Source organism: Schistocerca piceifrons, chromosome 3 (genome assembly GCF_021461385.2).
Source record: "Schistocerca piceifrons isolate TAMUIC-IGC-003096 chromosome 3, iqSchPice1.1, whole genome shotgun sequence".
NCBI lineage: Eukaryota > Metazoa > Arthropoda > Insecta > Orthoptera > Acrididae > Schistocerca > Schistocerca piceifrons.
In genome coordinates, this window is record NC_060140.1 from 86,301,795 (window position 1) to 86,321,151 (window position 19,357).

General features: G+C 43.1%; 1 protein-coding gene across 1 annotated transcript in view; it reads left to right on the plus strand.

The window, feature by feature from the left end:
- LOC124788006 (UDP-glucosyltransferase 2-like) overlaps positions 1-18,295 on the plus strand; it is a 69,802-nt gene extending 51,507 nt beyond the window's left edge. The window contains exons 6-7 of the mRNA XM_047255048.1: positions 12,448-12,667; positions 17,601-18,295. Coding sequence (XP_047111004.1) covers positions 12,448-12,667; positions 17,601-17,877 — 497 coding nt within the window. The 3' untranslated portion in view covers positions 17,878-18,295. The remainder of the gene's footprint in view (positions 1-12,447; positions 12,668-17,600) is intronic.
- The last annotated feature ends 1,062 nt before the right edge of the window (positions 18,296-19,357 follow it).

The window sequence follows — 19,357 nt, forward strand, 5'->3', positions numbered from 1 at the left end:
TGAAGGCTATGCTAACTATCGTCTCGGCTAATGAGAGCGTAATTGTCAGTGAACCATCACTAGCAAAGTCGGCTGTACAACTGGGGCGAGTGCTAGGAAGTCTCTCTAGACCTGCCGTGTGGCGGCGGTCGGTCTGCAACCACTGACAGTGGCGACACGCGGGTCCGACGTATAATAACGGACCGCGGCCGATTTAAAGGCTACCACCTAGCAAGTGTGGTGTCTGGCGGTGACACCACATGCAACTGCAGTAGTAGGGGTATATGCAAAAAAAAAATCAGCTAACAAATGGTTCAGTGCGACAATTAAGTCAATACAATTGACAGAAGCACAGAAAGCTAGCACTAACAACTGTGAAAGTCTTTCACATTTAGATCTACAAGATACAGAATCAAGGTAGCGACAAAACTTATAGGGGAGAATTTGTCTTAGGGTGTCTTCACTGTTTTTACTCATTTTGTTTGATATAGTTCGTTGCGTTTGGTGGGGACAAGACATCCGTTCAAATTGATCATTGGTTCCTTGACTCAGTTTTTTTTTTATTACAGAGAGCGCGCAGCCCTCTGACCGAACACGCTGAGCTACCGTGCCGGCTACCACTAATCTAGCATACAACTAAGGCAGACAGCGCTCCACAAACTGCAGTTCCTGTTGAAACTAGCTCCCTGGACCCAAAAATATCAATTTGCTGCCTCCATGTCATCCCCTAAGTGAGAATAATTCAGAATATTATGTGTAAATCATAAGAAATTATTGAGTGAATTTATCAGGATAAATCTGAAGCACTCCAGGAAGTAGATCGACAGTCACATACTTGCCAAACATATTCTACAATATCGTCAGTTAGCCATTACACCACAGACAGGCAGAATAGGTTTGCTCAGCCGATGTGTTTCCTGAGCTGGGGAAGCTCACCCTGTGAAGACACAGTGTCGTCGGCTAGCACTGCGTTGACAAGAAGCAGAAATACCTAACATGAGTAAGTGAGCTTTATTCGCATTTCTCTATTGTCTGGGTCTAAAGCGTAATACTAAATTTTTTTCCCTGTTTTAGGCGAACTGCGAACTAAAGAACTCATTCACTGGATAAAGAAAAAAACAGTTTTGGTCGTCTGGCTGCAATCATTACTTATTTACCAAAGACGCGTTTCGCCTGATTCAGGCACCTTCGTATTGGCCTACAGAAAAACGTATATTTTTTTTAGAAGTGGTATGATCCAATTTCCCAAAATTGGAGTTAGAAGCACGAAACTGTAACACAACTCACTTAACATTAGATGGTGTTAGGCACACGGTGGACCAGCCGGGGTGGCCGAGCGGTTCTAGGCGCTTCAGTCCGGAACCGCGCGACTGTTACGGTCGCAGGTTCGAATCCTGCCTCGGGCATGGATGTGTGTGATGTCCTTAGGTTAGTTGGGTTTAAGTAGTTCTAGGGAACTGATGACCTCAGATGTTAAGTCCCATAGTGCTCAGAGCCATTTGAATCATTTGAACCAAGGCACATGGGATACCGATTATACTGAACTTCCCTGCAAATAATTTTCCTCATCAAATGTTCACGAAGAAATGTGTCCTATAAATAAGTACGAGGGCTGTTCAATAAAGAATGATCATAATATTTTTGACAACATACCTTTACTCATCCTCATTATTTTGATGGTCCTTCTCAAAGTACTCTCCCATAAATGCTTTGCGCTTGTCCCAGCGTTTCTGCCAGTCTTCAGATACATGCTGGAAACCATTCTTCGACAGGGCCTTCAAAATTGCCTCCGCAGCCTTCAGTGGGTTTCTTTTTTGCTGTTGTGCAATATTTATTACTAATTATTATTTTCTCAATCCTGACACGGCCCAACACGTGCATAGTACACTTTTTATGGGAGCACGCCTCTCCCCATTGCCATGGTTCCCCCCTCTGAGATGTGAGTGTCTCTTGGTGAATCAGTATCTGGATGACTTGGGATGGGTCATTGACATGACCCAATACGTTTCATTTTTGCTGTCGTGTAATATTTATTATCATTTTTTATTTTCTCGAGGAAAGGACAGGTACTTTATTTCAGTCTCTTTAATAATGCGTGACAACACCAACAACTTTAATCTTTGCACAACTCAGTGCACCTTTAACCCATACGGACAGAGTCTCTGATTCATTTGCACTACGACGATTCCTTGTCCTGAGAACCAACGGCATTGTAGACATATACTAGGATGAACCACGATCTCTGTTATACACTTCACATATCTGAAATGTACGATAAGCAATAACTTCTCGGCCGTTAAAAGTCTGTCGTGTAATATTTATTATTATTTTTTTTATTTTCTCAAGGAAAGGACAGGTACTTTATTTCAGTTTCTATAATGGTGGGTGACATCACCAACAAATTTAACCGTGGTTCATCTTACTACACTCCTGGAAATGGAAAAAAGAACACATTGACACCGGTGTGTCAGACCCACCATACTTGCTCCGGACACTGCGAGAGGGCTGTACAAGCAATGATCACACGCACGGCACAGCGGACACACCAGGAACCGCGGTGTTGGGCCGTCGAATGGCGCTAGCTGCGCAGCATTTGTGCACCGCCGCCGTCAGTGTCAGCCAGTTTGCCGTGGCATACGGAGCTCCATCGCAGTCTTTAACACTGGTAGCATGCCGCGACAGCGTGGACGTGAACCGTATGTCCAGTTGACGGACTTTGAGCGAAGGCGTATAGTGGGCATGCGGGAGGCCGGGTGGACGTACCGCCGAATTGCTCAACACGTGGGGCGTGAGGTCTCCACAGTACAACGATGTTGTCGCCAGTGGTCGGCGGAAGGTGCACGTGCCCGTCGACCTGGGACCGGACCGCAGCGACGCACGGATGCACGCCAAGACCGTAGGATCCTACGCAGTGCCGTAGGGGACCGCACCGCCACTTCCCAGCAAATTAGGGACACTGTTGCTCCTGGGGTATCGGCGAGGACCATTCGCAACCGTCTCCATGAAGCTGGGCTATGGTCCCGCACACCGTTAGGCCGTCTTCCGCTCACGCCCCAACATCGTGCAGCCCGCCTCCAGTGGTGTCGCGACAGGCGTGAATGGAAGGACGAATGGAGACGTGTCGTCTTCAGCGATGAGAGTCGCTTCTGCCTTGGTGCCAATGATGGTCGTATGCGTGTTTGGCGCCGTGCAGGTGAGCGCCACAATCAGGACTGCATACGACCGAGGCACACAGGGCCAACACCCGGCATCATGGTGTGGGGAGCGATCTCCTACACTGGCCGTACACCACTGGTGATCGTCGAGGGGACACTGAATAGTGCACCGTACATCCAAACCATCATCGAACCCATCGTTTTACCATTCCTAGACCGGCAAGGGAACTTGCTGTTCCAATAGGACAATGCACGTCCGCATGTATCCCGTGCCACCCAACGTGCTCTAGAAGCTGTAAGTCAACTACCCTGGCCAGCAAGATCTCCGGATCTGTCCCCCATTGAGCATGTTTGGGACTGGATGAAGCGTCGTCTCACGCGGTCTGCACGTCCAGCACGAACGCTGGTCCAACTGAGGCGCCAGGTGGAAATGGCATGGCAAGCCGTTCCACAGGACTACATCCAGCATCTCTACGATCGTCTCCATGGGAGAATAGCAGCCTGCATTGCTGCGAAAGGTGGATATACACTGTACTAGTGCCGACATTGTGCATGCTCTGTTGCCTGTGTCTATGTGCCTGTGGTTCTGTCAGTGTGATCATGTGATGTATCTGACCCCAGGAATGTGTCAATAAAGTTTCCCCTTCCTGGGACAATGAATTCACGGTGTTCTTATTTCAATTTCCAGGAGTGTATATGCCTACCATTCATGGAAGCGTGCGAGCTCGGAGAACAGTTGTGTACCATATTGTGGGCTATATGATGCGTTTTTCGTAATGGGCAGTACCTGCCCAGAGTGTGTCCTGAGAAACTAATATGCTACAGAAATGAAGCATCATGTCCTGCGTTTCTCTGGACTGCTGTGATGATACTAATGTGTCATCTTAATTCGTTGCTTTACCAATGCTTAACTTTTTCATGTTCTTCAACGGTGATGTAAATAATAGCATGTCTGTCCTCCATGACTATTTGTCCTTCTGGTTTTACCCTATTTATGTGACGCTCAAGTTTGTTGTTAAGCAAGAGCCGATGAGCAGTTGCATCAGGAGACAAGATCTTGTGAACAGGATGTATCTTAAAAGCGTTATTAAGCCTTCCCAGTAGTGTCAAAGATGACGTAAAATTAAAATTAGAATTGTCCAGTCATCCAGATCCGGCTGCAAGTACTGTGGTATTTAAAACAATAGTCTGTTTTAACGATAACATCTGGATAATTCTCATACGAATGTTGTGATACGCTAGATGGCTGTTCATGTGAAACAACTGGGAATTAAACTACGATCGAAATGCGCCAGCTGTGAGGAACTGATAGAAATTCCGTCTCACGCTCACCGGGGACAACTTCTTCTTGTTACTTTAGTTCCTCTCTGTGTTGTCTCAAATCGGAAAGCTCAGTCTTCAGAAGCTTTTCGCTTTTACTGAGAAAGTATCGCCTGCAGGCATATTATAATTGTTACGAGTAGGCGATACCTTTCGTCTCTTTGCTTTTTATAGAATGAATGACAGTTTAGCTCGAAAGGTTCAAATGGCTCTGAGCACTATGGTACTTAACATCTGATGTCATCAGTCCCCTAGAAATTAGAACTACTTGAACCTGACTAACCTAAGAACATCACACACATCCATGTCCGAGGCAGGATTCGAACCTGCGACCGTAGCAGGCGCGCGGTTCCAGACTGAAGCGCCTAGAACAGTTCGGCCCCACCGGCCGGCCTTTTGCTCGAGAATGACGTATTCAGCACATTAAAGTTGGCACTTTTTCTCCTTGTTCCACATTCTCATTACAACTGCTTCTCCTTTCATGTTATGAAACCCTGGAATCGAACTTGCACTACAATGATTCACTTGTTTAAATATCTTCGTGGTTTTGAGTCCTATTTTTTGGTCATTGCGAAAGATTTTCTTGCACGGTTTCCTTTTGTGATTTGACAATATATGCTATTCACAGCCTATGAAATTTGATTACAAGACACGAATATTCACAACTGGTAAAATTAGAAAAGCATCACGTACGATGAAAGAGGTTTTTTAGTTTACAGTTCACTTAAGGTGGAAAGGCACGCCACTGAAGAGGTAAACCACCCAAATGATTTTCCCTGCTCTTTATTTACGACTTTCGACATTTGGTGCATCTGAATATTGTTCGTAAGTACACTCTAGATCCAAACCATAGATACATAAACGCGAATAAAACTCATTGGCCTCTACTGGGTACTTCTGCTCCCGGTCGATGCACTAGCAGCGGCGACGGCGCGCCTTCGAGTGGTTTTGCTTCCCCGTGCAATCCTGCGTAAAGAAACACATCGGCTGAAAAAACGAATTGTGGCTGTTGATCGTCTGATGGAGATCCGGCAGAACTGTAGAATACATTTGGCAACTCTGTGACTGTCGATTTTGTTCCTGGAGTTGTCCAGAATTACCCTAGAGTAAAGTAAGGCCGGTATTACACTATCAAATTTCTTTGTCCAATATCTTTGTGCAATATCTTTGTCAAAGATTTGATACTGTAATAGGGACTTTGTCAAATGTCGACCAATATTTGATCAAATCTAGGGCCTCGCTGTATATTTGATCAAAGAAACCGCTTGTCTTCTGTTCACTGCAATGTGACATGTTACCACATGGAGCGCTAGCATCGCTGCAGCGTTCTGTCGTCTGTAGTGTTTTTATATCCATTGCCGGTAAATACAATTGGTGTGTGCTGACAACTACAAAATTAATAGAGCTGTCTGAAGCTGATGAGGCGCTTTACAACGTGAGGCACCCTGAATACAAAAATAGACTAAGAAGATTGGAGACCAGACCTGACCTGACCTGACCTGACCTAACCCAACCTAACCCAACCTAGCATAACATAACCCTCTCCTGTAACAAGGAATCGGAGTGTTACAGTGAGCCTGTCTTCTGAAGATGTAGCAGTTCTTAAGTGAATATTGTGCTTTGTGATATGAGGATACACTTCATTGAGCACATACAGAAATGTATGCTCATCCATTCTTAAGCAATTGATGTACGACTTGACGTCTTCCACTGTAAGCTCACGTAACAAGTTTTGTTGAATGCTTTTATCGTGTCGTCGTAAAACCCACGGCTTCACCCAGATTAGATTAGTTTTTCGTTCCATAGATCCGTGCTGAGGAGATCCTCGTGGATGTGCAACATGTCGATTTTTTTTAACCTGAAATATCAATACTAATAGTATGAATAAATGCAATACACCATTTGTTTCTATTAAAAATTTCGCCAATGGAGTAGAAGGAGTTGGCCAGTAGTAAGTTTTTCAGGCTCCTTTTAAACTGATCTTTATTTCTAACTAAATTTTTTATGTTTCCTGGCAAATTATTGAAGATGAGTGTTCCTGAGTAGTGGACTCCTTTTTGAACTATAGTAAGTGCTTTTAAGTCCTTGTGCAGATCATTTTTGTTCCTGGTATTGTGTGTATGAACTGAGTTGTTTGTTGGAAAAAGAGATATATTATTTACGACAAATTTCATTAAGAAGTAAATATACTGAGAGGCAGTAGTTAGTATATCCAGTTCTTTGAAGAGGTTTCTGTAGGACGTCCGTGAATTTACTCCACAAATAATACGTATTACACGCTTTTGGACTCTGAAAACTTTTGTTTGACTTCAAGATTTACCCCAAAATACTATCCCATATGACATTATGGAATGAAAGTAGGCAAAGTATGCAAGCTTTTTCATTTTTATGTCGCCAATGTCTGCTAACACTCGAATTGCAAATACAGATTTGTTAAGGCCTTTCTGCAGTTCTGTGGTGTGCTCCTCCCAACTGAATTTATTATCAAGTTGTAATCCCAGGACTTTTAAGACTGTCAACCTCGTATGTATGGTTCCATTTTTCCCCCACTTCTTTTCCGCATGTGCACACAATGCAATTGTGGTACGTAGAACTGCTGCGGTTAATAACAAGTTGTTGTCAGCCATCTTGAACTTTGACGAAAAATTTGATGACAGTGTGATACCCCTTCTAGCGCTACGTCAAAGATCTTTGTCAAATATATTGGACGGAATATTGGGTCAGATCTTTGATCAAATCTTTGACAAAGAAATTTGATAGTGTAATACCGGCCTAAGTAAAATGTTAATTATTTTAAAGTAATCGCCATAACTGTTAATACATTTATCCCGCTGTGAGACAAGATGGTCAGTGCCTTCATGGAAAAATGTTTGCTGTTGCCTGCGGAAACATGATTGTACCCACATGTGACCCTCTCCGTCCGAAGTAAGTCGACGGCCTTGAATGCCTTTCTTGAGAACTCAGAAAAGATAGACACCAGGGCTACATGGAGGATGTGTGAGGGCTTCCCAGTGAAACCTCTGTAGTGTACCCGAAACAGACTTGGCAACGTGTGGGTGGGCAGAAGAACAGATGCACACCTGAGTACAGCCATGTCTCTGTATGCAACCGCAAACATTTTTCCATAAAGGCACTGACCGTCTTGTCTCACAGTGGGATAAATGTTTTAACATTTTCGGTGATTAGTTTTCATACAATAAGTAAATAATAGATTTAGGAAACATACACTGCATTTGTAGATTTTAAAATGCGGAACAGAATAAAGTGTTTTCCTTACTTACGAATTATAGCATCACCTACAGGGTTAAAAAGGTAACCTGTTCTGTTTGTGTGCAACAAAGTGGAATACTTCGGGACTGAAAGAGTGGTGCGAGAGGCTAAAACCAGGAATGGTGTGAGGTAAGGCAGGGTCGTTCACAGTCAACACATTTCCTCCATATGTGGAAGATGCGGTGAGGGAAGTAAAGGAGTATCTCGACATGGAAGTGGTTTGTCACGAAGAAAAAATAAGCATGATACAGTTCGCAAATGACAAAACGGTGATCACTGAATACATAGAGGACGGCTATGCTATGCACATACACAAAAAGAAAAACCGAGGTACAACTGAGGAAAAATAACTGGGCACCTGTGCAGGAACGCATTGTAGTTACCAGTGTTGTGTGAGTGCACCCCTTTGTTCTGGAGGGGCGCCTACCTCAGCCTGCTGCCCCCTGCTGAGGTGTGCTCTCCATTGGTTAGAAGCAGGCATTTCATTTAGTTATGCGCTGCTTTTCCTATTTGGTTCTCCTGTCGCAGATGAATGCCTAGTTAAATTATTGGTCATAAACGCATAACTGGTTAACTCAATCGTTTGCAGACCCGCTAGCTGTACCTATGAAGTTCCGCTCAGTTTCAGCAGTCTAACAGCACCTCAGCTACCACTCTGTCACCAGTTGCAGCAGAGCCCCCCCACCACTACCATTCTACCCTCGCCCATCGTGCTGTTTGCGCAAGTGCAAGCCCAGTGCACTCTATTGACGTTGCACGGCAGGTGTACACGTTGGATGGATGAATATTAACTTGGACAAGAGAGTCCTAAACAGGTTCATGATTTTTCGTCTCAAGCAAGTAGAATAGAAAAGGGAGGTACATACTAGAAAGATACAGTAGCAAAGATGTCACAAGGCAACATGGCACGATATGAAAATAAACAACTGCTAAAAAAAGGGTCTTGAGACCAGAAGAATAAAGAGCTACGTTTTGGAGCCAGCTCCGGATGTATGGGAAATGTGAGTAGCGAGGCAGACAGAACTGAAAAGATCGGAAGACTGTTAAAGATCAAAGAGAATGATCGAGTAAACAATGCAGATGCATTGGAACGAGGAAAAATACGAGGTTGGAACTATAATAGTGGCAACTATTTATTTACAGTTCGTACAAAATAGATACGTGTTTCAAAGTTTTACTGACATTCAAAGTAGTCACAGCATTGTGCATATCTCGTTACCAGCGACGTGGAAGTCGTAGGATGCTTTCAGCAGTGCCAGTTTTGTTGACAGTTCGAGCGGAGCGGTCTATTGGCCTACGAATTTGTAGCAGTTCTGAAGCGAATGCCGTGAAGTGTTTCCTTCAGTTTAGAAATCGAGTTGAACTCACGAGGGCTTAAGTCAGGGGCGTACAGTAGGTGGTGTAGCACTTAGCATCCCCATCAAATCAGTAACAGCTTGCACTTTACGTGCTTGAGCATTGTCCTGGAACATGATGATCAGGTCCTGCGGAAAGTGTCATCACTTCTGTTTCTGTGCTGTTCATTTTTGGAACACAGCCTACGACAAGCTTAGAGACAGAAGTGATGACACTTTCTGCGGGACGTGACCATCATTTTGCAGGACAATGCTCAAGCACGCGCAGTGCAAGCTGTTGCTGATTTCTTTGATTGATGGGGCTGCTAAGTGCTATACCACCTACTGCACTCCCCTGGCCTAAGTCCTCGTGAGTTCAACTCGATCTCTAAACTGAAGGAAACACTTCACGGCATTCGCTTCAGAACTGCTACAAATTCGCCTGGCAATAGACTGCGTCGCTCGAACTGTCAACAGAACTGGCAGTGCTAAGAGTATCCTACGACTTCCACATCGCTGGCAACGGGTTATACACAATGCTGGTGACTACTTTGAAGGTCGGCAAAGCTTCTAAACAAGTATCTATTTTGTACGAGCTGTAAATAGTTGCCGCTATTAAAGTTCCAACCCTCGTCTTAATATAGATCATAACGATATGAAGGGACAGAACGGCTGGACACAAATTACGAGCTGAGTCGTTGCTGAAATATATAGTCGAAGGGATGACGGAAGAAAAGAACCGCAGGGACAGTATGAGTGCATTAGGCAGATTGTCGGATGATGTGGGATGAAGCAGGTACGCTGATATGAAAAGAAGATCTAGCATGCGACAGGAATGGAAAATCGGATCAATGTCAATAACCGAAATACCAACAATATTCTTATTCGTGAATATGGGGAGGTAAAGCGTACTTCCAGGCAAATGCTAGATCGAAATTCTGTGAGTGAATTCTATTAAAGCTGGCGACAAGTAAGCTAACACCAGCTCAAAAACGCATCCTCTTTCTGATGCTGGGCCACTCCGTCCCACCGTTCCCGAAGGGCGGCAACATCAGTTAACTGTCGCCTGCACACTTCGATTGTTCTCGGCGCTGCCTCTTCACTACACTGCATGGCACCTTAGTCTTCGCGCACCCAACTTCCAGAAGGAGTTCCTTCTAAACAGGTATTAGCGACTGCATGCAATACTGTTACGTTTCTGACGAAACAGGCAAACGAGGAAGCAAAATTCTCTCTAAAAACTTTGTCTGAGTGGGTCTCTGGAACCACCACCTATTTTAATCGCACGATAGAAGGAATATACAATAGAAAGACGGAGAAATAGCTACAAGTACGCCACAAGTCATCACTGTTTTGGAAAAATGCGGCAGAAGAAAAAGAAAATTTTGTTTTTAGGTGAAATCCTCGAACAAGCTACCAGGAACGGACACATAATTTCCACATGACATATTTTCTTTTCAGTATAGCAGTAAGCGACATTCTCCGCTATGCCACATTTTACCCATTTTTCTATGTTAATTTCTCGTGGCAGCGCGTGACTGGACTTGTATTGCTTTGGTTTATACTTTTTCAGGACTTCTTGTCTCAATCTGTGAAAATGGAGCCCTTGCAGGACCGTTCTGTCTCTCTATCTCTCTGTCTGTCTGCTCGACAGTTAGGAACCCTTTTCCTCAGCACCGGGTAGACGTTTCAAGTTAAAATTTATGTCACATTTTAAGGTCTGTGATCCCCTGAAAGTGAAAAAATTTCAAGCTTGTAAGTCACTTCAGTCAAAAGATACTCGAAAACTCACTCATCAAAACCTATAGGGCGCTTCCTGTTGACCTAGAACCGTGAAATTTGAGAAGAAACAAAGTTTTAGAGTATGAGGAAAAAACCCGAACATTGTTAATTTGTATTTATACAACATCAAAAAATATTGTTTTGCCATTTTTTAACTGAGTGTCAGTTTGTCTTTGAAAAAACCTGTTTTTCTGGAACAGTTTGGCGTATCCCTGTCAAATTTGTCACATTCTTAAGTATATGGTGTCTGAACTGTATAAGAAATTTAGGCTTCTAAGTCAATGCAATCAAAATATAGATCATGTACGCCACATATTTTGATACTAGCAAATCTCACTTATCAAAACCTATAGGATACTTCCCGTTGACCTAGAATCATGAAATTTGGTAAGAATCAAGGTTTGACAGTACAAGTAAAGCATAAAAAATTGAAAATTGTTAAACTGTGATTATATCACATAAAAATATCTTTTGCCATTTAAACATACGATGTATTCAGCATCCGTGAAAAGCATAATGGACGAATGTTATTGCACGCAAATATAAACTGGAAGTTGCAGTCATGTTTTAGTAAATAAATAAAAAATATTGTAGGAGATCTTCTCCCTCTGCATATACAAACTGAAGTACACAGTTCACTTCTTTTTGCATGTCCGGGCTAGTCTGACGAACTACTGAAGAAATTTTGATACGGTCTTGAAATTCCCAGGAACAATTCCTTGCCAGTATCGATATCGATAATAGGCAAAAATCGTTGAAATTCTAGATTCACAGGATGGATGAACTGTACAAATGCATAATTGAGTTTGTATTGAATACCCAGTGCAAGAGTCCTTCTCGCACCTGGCCAATATTTTTATGTGGATATTTATTTTTCGTTACTCTGGTGACAAACTGTTTAGTTTGAAGGTCTACATTTGTCGAATTATTGATCATACTGACATAATATGTTAACAAGACTGTTTTGAGACTCTCTAGCTGTACCTTTCCAGTTACGCAAGATAAACGTCTGTGCACAGGCTTCAGCTGTCGAGGTACAACTCCCCTGCGGCGCCTCGATGCTTTACAGCTGTTCCCCACCACTACCGTTTCCCCCACCTGTATTGTGCCGTCCGGTTTACGCAGTTACAGGAAACGTCATTTATCCATGAACGGAGTCGGTATAAGACTCTCAGCTCAACAGTCCTTGTGTAATTTTCCTCAATTCGAGGCCCTCACCAACCTAGGTTAAACGTCATACTCACCAATATCCAGAGGTAGGTACTAAAAGAGAAATTAAAACTACGAGAGAACACTTCCCAGGACGATACGAGACGTATAAATTTACTTGCACGAACTTCTGCCATAATCATATGACAGCATAGTTAGAGAATTCGTCATTATGTAGTTACTGACCGTGGGTCTTCCCTTGTGCCATCCGCTAACGGAATTGGAGCAAGTGACAATAAGTTTTTGGAAGGACACTTAACCACTGTGCACCTTCCATTAAACTCCGTACACTGGCTTACAGATCACAGATGTACGTTTTAATGTAAAATTATAGGAACAAATTAGGAAAATTTTACTCCTTGTGCTGTTTCAGTAACTTTCTGTTTTCTGGCTTACAGCGCATCCTAATGTGCGCGTGTTCATCACCCAGGGCGGCCTGCAGAGCTTTAACGAGGCCGTCTACCACGCAGTTCCTCTTCTGGGGATGCCCTTCTTCTCCGACCAGCACCACAATGTGGCGAAGATGGTACATGCTGGCATCGGCATCCAGCTCAAATTCTTGGACGTCACAAAAGACACGATTTCGGACGCCATTCGGACGCTTATTGCGGATAAAAGGTAAGAACAATGTCAGTCAATCATTCTTATTGTTAATAGACAATGGTGAGAAAACCGTAACTGAACGAACCCTCATATGGCGAAAGACGGGGACGCGTAATGTACCCAGGAACATTGTCGAACTTGATCGCTTTGTGGTCCAGATACACTACGTGATCAAAAGTATCCGCACACCCCCAAAAACATATATTTTTCATATTAGGTGCATTGTGCTGCCTCTACTTCCAGGCACTCCACATCAGCGGACCTCAGAAGTCATTACGCATCATGAGCGAGGAGAATGGGGCGCTCGGGACTTACGGACTTCGAACGTGGTCAGGTGATTGTGTATCACTTGTGTCATACGTCTGTATGCGAGCTTTCCACACTCCTAAACATCCCTAGGTCCACTGTTTCCGATGTGACAGTGAAGTGGAAACGTGAAGGGACACGTGCAGCACAAAAGTGTACAGGCCGATCTCGGCCGCCGACAGTCGTAGAGGGTCGTAATGTGTAATAGGCAGACATCTATCCATACCATCACACAGGAATTACAGACAGCATCAGAATCCACTGAAAGTTCTAAAACAGCTAGGCGGGAGGTGAGAAAACTTGGATTTCACGGTCGAGCGGCTGATCATAAGCCATACATCACGCTGGTAAATGCCAGACGCCTCGCTTTATGTAAGGAGAGTAAAAACATTGGACGATTTTTATTAAGCGAAAGGCCTCGTCTTGTTATGATGCACAGATACACTAATACCCATATCGTCAGCTAATGGTTTAAAACAACATGGAAACTCTTAAGGGCGAAAATAGTTTTTAGAGGAAGTTGCTATCAATGATGTGTAAAGAGAAAGAGAGAAATAATTTTCTTGAAACCGAATTACTCACTGTAATCGAAGAGAGCTATAAACCTTTGTGGAAATATGGCTTAGACCGAAGCCATTTAAAATGAGAGGTAGGAGGCCATAAGGTCTTTGCTCAGTGAACAAGTCAACAGCATCCAGTCCTTTAACTACTGTATATTGACGTAAATGAAAAGTAACACAGAAATAGACTGGTTAAAATGCATTTGTTGTTGTTAGAGACAATAACACAATATACAAAAGAATTTTAGGATCTCAGAAGGTTTCCCCATTTTCTTTCCGTGCCACAAACGCTCTAAAATTTACTGTTAACCATATATAGTCTTACTTAGTCTGTGCATATTATATCTTATTTGCTATTAACAAGTTTCATGCTTCCTTAAACAACGACAGTGAATACAGCTTACAAATTGCAGTTACAGAGATATATGAAATGTGAATCCAAGACAAATGATATTGAATTACCGTAAACCACAAGAACTTATCTGTAGCTACTTCCACACTCTACAAACTAGTTCTTACCATTAAGTTACATATTAGGGTTTCTTCTTGTGGCATTCGTGTGTGTACTGCAGAAGAACTGATCTGTTAAATGTTTCTTTGCACTTGAATTCGCAGTTAATGAGAGAGCAATACCTACGGCGCTATAGAATATATCTAGATTCTCCACTTAAGATTGGTCGTTGAGATTTCTAAGGTGCTTTCAAGGCCGGATTGACGTCTACCCTCATACATCTGCCAGTTTATTTGTTTCAGCATTTTCTTCGCGATTCCCCGTGGGCCAAATAAAAGTGTGAGCATTGCTGCTATTCTTTCAGAGCATTTTCAGTATCTATTATTATATGCAGTTTGAATCCCGCAAATTCGTCCACCATCTTAGCGTGGGTAACAGTCTCCCTACAGACTTTATGTCAACAGTGTCACATCAATGATATTTGAAATGTGAATCCAAGACAAATGAGATTGGATTAGCGTAAACCACAAGAAATGCCACCTGAAATAGAGACAGTTGAAGGTGATCGTTCCATTTCATATCCCTACAAACTGTTACACACAGCCTTTTATATAGTTGCCAGATTCTAAATGTGGCTCATAGATGTTGTAATCATAGGCTGTTAGGGTTTTATGTTTATGAAGCATACAATTTTACATTTATGAAATTTTTAAAGAAAGTTCCCAACTTTGCACTACTTTGTAAACGTTTGATGATCTAGTTACATCTGTATGCAGTCTTCTTTAGACTTCATAACAGCTAGCTGCATCATCTGAATATGTTCTGAGGTTACTATTAATATTACCTTCCAGGTCATTTATTTGTAACATGTACAGACAAGTGTTTCAACACCGTTTCCTGAGACACACCTAACTTTCTCGAAGGTAAGATTATAAAGGTGTAAAACAAGAAAATGTCGGCGTGCAAACTGAAGCGATGCATAAAAGCACAGATCGCACAGACAACCGAGAGAAGACGTCACTGAAAGGAAAATAAACAGGAAGATAAATAATATGAAAGACAAGGGAAAAAGTTTAACTGAAAACAAAAGCACAAAGAAAGGACGCGAATTTAAAAATATAGGTACATTTTATTTAACCATATGTCATAATGTGTGTGAGTAGCTGTGTTCATAATAGGCTGAAGATTCCTTGGCTTACGCCATCGGGCGGTGGCTCTCCGGGTTTCGCTTAATAGGTCAGGAGTCCACTACACACAAGAAGCGGCTACACAGGTAGCTGGGGCTGTGTGGAAGGGACTGCGCGGTTTTTTAAGTTAGAGGGTCTCAGGAAACCACAGAAATGGCGTCCGTCTAAAAGGGGGCAGGTAAAGCACAGTAAGGTAGTTGTAGAAACAATGGGTATTGTAATTGTAAACTGTCATAGCTGTGTTGGGAAACAAGCCCTAATAGAAAGCACGGAAGATCAAATAGTTATAGGTACGTAAAGCTGGCTAAAGCCGGAAATTAAGTTCAGCCGCATTTTTTTCAAACAATTTAACAGTGTTCAGAAAGGACAGATTAAAACACAGTTAATGGTGGAGTATTTATTGCTCTCAGAAGTAGCTTACCTTGTAGTGAAATTGAAGTAGATAGTTCCTGCGAAATATACGGGTAGAGGCTATACTTGACAATCGGGCTGAACTATTAATTGGATCGTTTAACCGACCCCCCCCCCTCCTCCCCCCGACTCAGAACATATAACCGCCGAACAGTTCAAAGAAAAATGGAGTGTCATTTCAAATAGGTACCCCACTCATACAATTATAGTCGTTGGTGACTTCAATCTACCCTCGACATGCTGGAAAAATTATACGTTTAAAGCCGGCGGCAGGCATAAAACGTCATCCGAAATTGCACTGCATGCTTTCTCAGAAAATTACTTTGTACAATTAGTTCATGAGTCCACTCGAAGTGTAAATGGTTGCGAAAGCATAGTTGATCTCTTAGCAACAAATAATCCTGGACAACTAAGGAGTATCATGACAAATACAGGGATTAGCGACCACAAGGCAATTGCTGCTAGGCTGAATACCGTAACACCTACAACCATCAAAAAGAAACGCAATGTACATCTATTTAAAAAAAGATGATAAATATGCTCTTAACACATTTTTAAGAGACAGTCTCCACTCCTTCCGATCTGATCATGAAAGCGTAGAAAAGATGTGGAATGATGTCGAGGAGATCGGCGGCAATTGAGAGATATATACCACATAAATTAATAGGCAGTAGCACTGATCCCCCATGGTACTACAAAACGGGTCAGATCGCTGTTGCAGAATCAACGAAAAATGAATGCCAAATTTAAAAGAACGCAAAATCTTCAAGACTGGCAAAGTTTTACGTAAGTTCGAAATATAGCACGTACTTCTATGCGAGATGATTATAATAATTTCCACGAGGAAACTCTGTCTCGGAATCTGGTAGAAAACCCAAAGAGGTTCTGGTCATACGTAAAGCACACCAGTGGCAAGACGCAATCAATACATTCACTGTGCGATAATAACGGTGAAGTCACAGACAGTGCCACTAAAGCAGAGTTATTAAACACTGTTTTCCGAAACTCCTTCACGAAAGAAGACGAAGTAAATATTCCTGAAGTCCAATCAAGAACTGCCAAGATGAGAAACATAGAAGCAGATTCCTCGGTGTAGAAAAGCTGCTTAAATCACTTAATAAAGGCAAGGCCTTCGGTCCAATTTGTATACCAGTCAGGTTCCTTTCAGAGTATGCCGATACAATAGCTCCATGTTTAGCAATTATATACAACAGCTCGCTCACACAAAGCTCCGTACCTAAAGACTGGAGAATGCTCAAGTCACACCAAAAAAGGGAAATAGGAGTAATCCGCTGAATTACAGGCCCTCATCACTAACGTCGATTTGCAGTAGGGTTTTGGAACATTGTTCCAACATTATGAATTACCTCGAAGAAAACGATTTATTGACACATAGTCAGCACCGATTCAGAAAACATCGTTCTTGTGAAACACAACTAGCTCTTCATACTCATGAAGTAATGAGTGCTATCGACAGGGGATGTCAAACTGATTCCATATTTTTAGATTTCCGGAAGGCTTTCGACACCGTTCCTCACAGGCGTCTTCTAACTAAACTGCTTGCCTATGGAATATCGCCTAAGGTGTGCGACTGGATTCGTGATTTCCTGTCAGAATAGACGGAAAGTCATCGAGAAAAACAAAAGTATTTTCCGGCGTTTCCCAAGGAAGTGTTATAGGCCCACTATTGTTCCTGGTCTATATTAACGACATTGGAGACAATCTGAGTAGCTCTCTTAGATTGTTTGCTGATGATGCAGTCATTCACCGTCTTGTAAAGTCATTAGATGACCAAAACGAATTACAAAATAATTTAGATAAGATATCTGTGTGGTGCGAAAAGTGGAAGTTGACCATGAATAAAGAAAAGTGTGAAGTTATTCACATGAGTACTAAAGTAATCCGCTAAATTTCGATTACGTGATAAGCTACACAAATGTGAAGGCTGTAAATTCAACTAAATACTTAGTGATTACGATTACAAATAACCTACATTGGAAATAAACCATCATCACCATTCTTTCTGTCTACAGGATAAGCGAGAATATGAAGCAGCTGTCAGCAGTTTACCGCGAACATAGGGAAGAGACCCTTCCTAAGGCCATATGGTGGATTGAGTACGTACTTCGCCACAACGGAGCACCACATCAGCGCAGTGCAGCGAAAGATCTTACCTGGTACCAGTACTTGCTGCTAGATGTCATTGCCTTCGTTCTGGCCGTTGTAGTGACCTTTTGTATAGCTCTCTACAGCATTGCTAGGTTTCTCATCTCCAAACTATTTAAATCAAAGAAACTGAAACGAAACTGAGAATCTAAACTTCTGTGATGTAAGAGGCTCTCTACGTATTAATTTACTGAGAAATATGTTAAGTGAAGTGGAGGATTAGATACATGCACATTGATTTGTAAGATAATTGTCTAGACTGTAGTATAAAATACAGGACACACAACTTTAACATGTAATATGTTACGTTACAGATGGAAACAAAACTCATTACTGTAACGCAAGGTACAGTTTTAGTGTAAAAAAAAGAAGTTTTTCAGAAATGCGACACACAAGCACTGCTTGCAGTTGGTTTTTTTATGTATGTCATTTTTTACGCAGCATTTTACCACAAAATACAACATTCTTCATCCTTTTCAGGATAGTCGTGTTAATAAGTTAAGAGTTTTGATATCAGCCTAACATTTTACACTTCTGTGCATTCGTTTGTTGCCGTATGTTCACAAACAGGTTTAATATACACTCCTGGAAATTGAAATAAGAACACCGTGAATTCATTGTCCCAGGAAGGGGAAACTTTATTGACACATTCCTGGGGTCAGATACATCACATGATCACACTGACAGAACCACAGGCACATAGACACAGGCAACAGAGCATGCACAATGTCGGCACTAGTACAGTGTATATCCACCTTTCGCAGCAATGCAGGCTGCTATTCTCCCATGGAGACGATCGTAGAGATGCTGGATGTAGTCCTGTGGAACGGCTTGCCATGCCATTTCCACCTGGCGCCTCAGTTGGACCAGCGTTCGTGCTGGACGTGCAGACCGCGTGAGACGACGCTTCATCCAGTCCCAAACATGCTCAATGGGGGACAGATCCGGAGATCTTGCTGGCCAGGGTAGTTGACTTACACCTTCTAGAGCACGTTGGGTGGCACGGGATACATGCGGACGTGCATTGTCCTGTTGGAACAGCAAGTTCCCTTGCCGGTCTAGGAATGATAGAACGATGGGTTCGATGACGGTTTGGATGTACCGTGCACTATTCAGTGTCCCCTCGACGATCACCAGTGGTGTACGGCCAGTGTAGGAGATCGCTCCCCACACCATGATGCCGGCTGTTGGCCCTGTGTGCCTCGGTCGTATGCAGTCCTGATTGTGGCGCTCACCTGCACGGCGCCAAACACGCATACGACCATCATTGGCACCAAGGCAGAAGCGACTCTCATCGCTGAAGACGACACGTCTCCATTCGTCCCTCCATTCACGCCTGTCGCGACACCACTGGAGGCGGGCTGCGCGATGTTGGGGCGTGAGCGGAAGACGGCCTAACGGTGTGCGGGACCGTAGCCCAGCTTCATGGCGACGGTTGCGAATGGTCCTCGCCGATACCCCAGGAGCAACAGTGTCCCTAATTTGCTGGGAAGTGGCGGTGCGGTCCCCTACGGCACTGCGTAGGATCCTACGGTCTTGGCGTGCATCCGTGCGTCGCTGCGGTCCGGTCCCAGGTCGACGGGCACGTGCACCTTCCGCCGACCACTGGCGACAACATCGATGT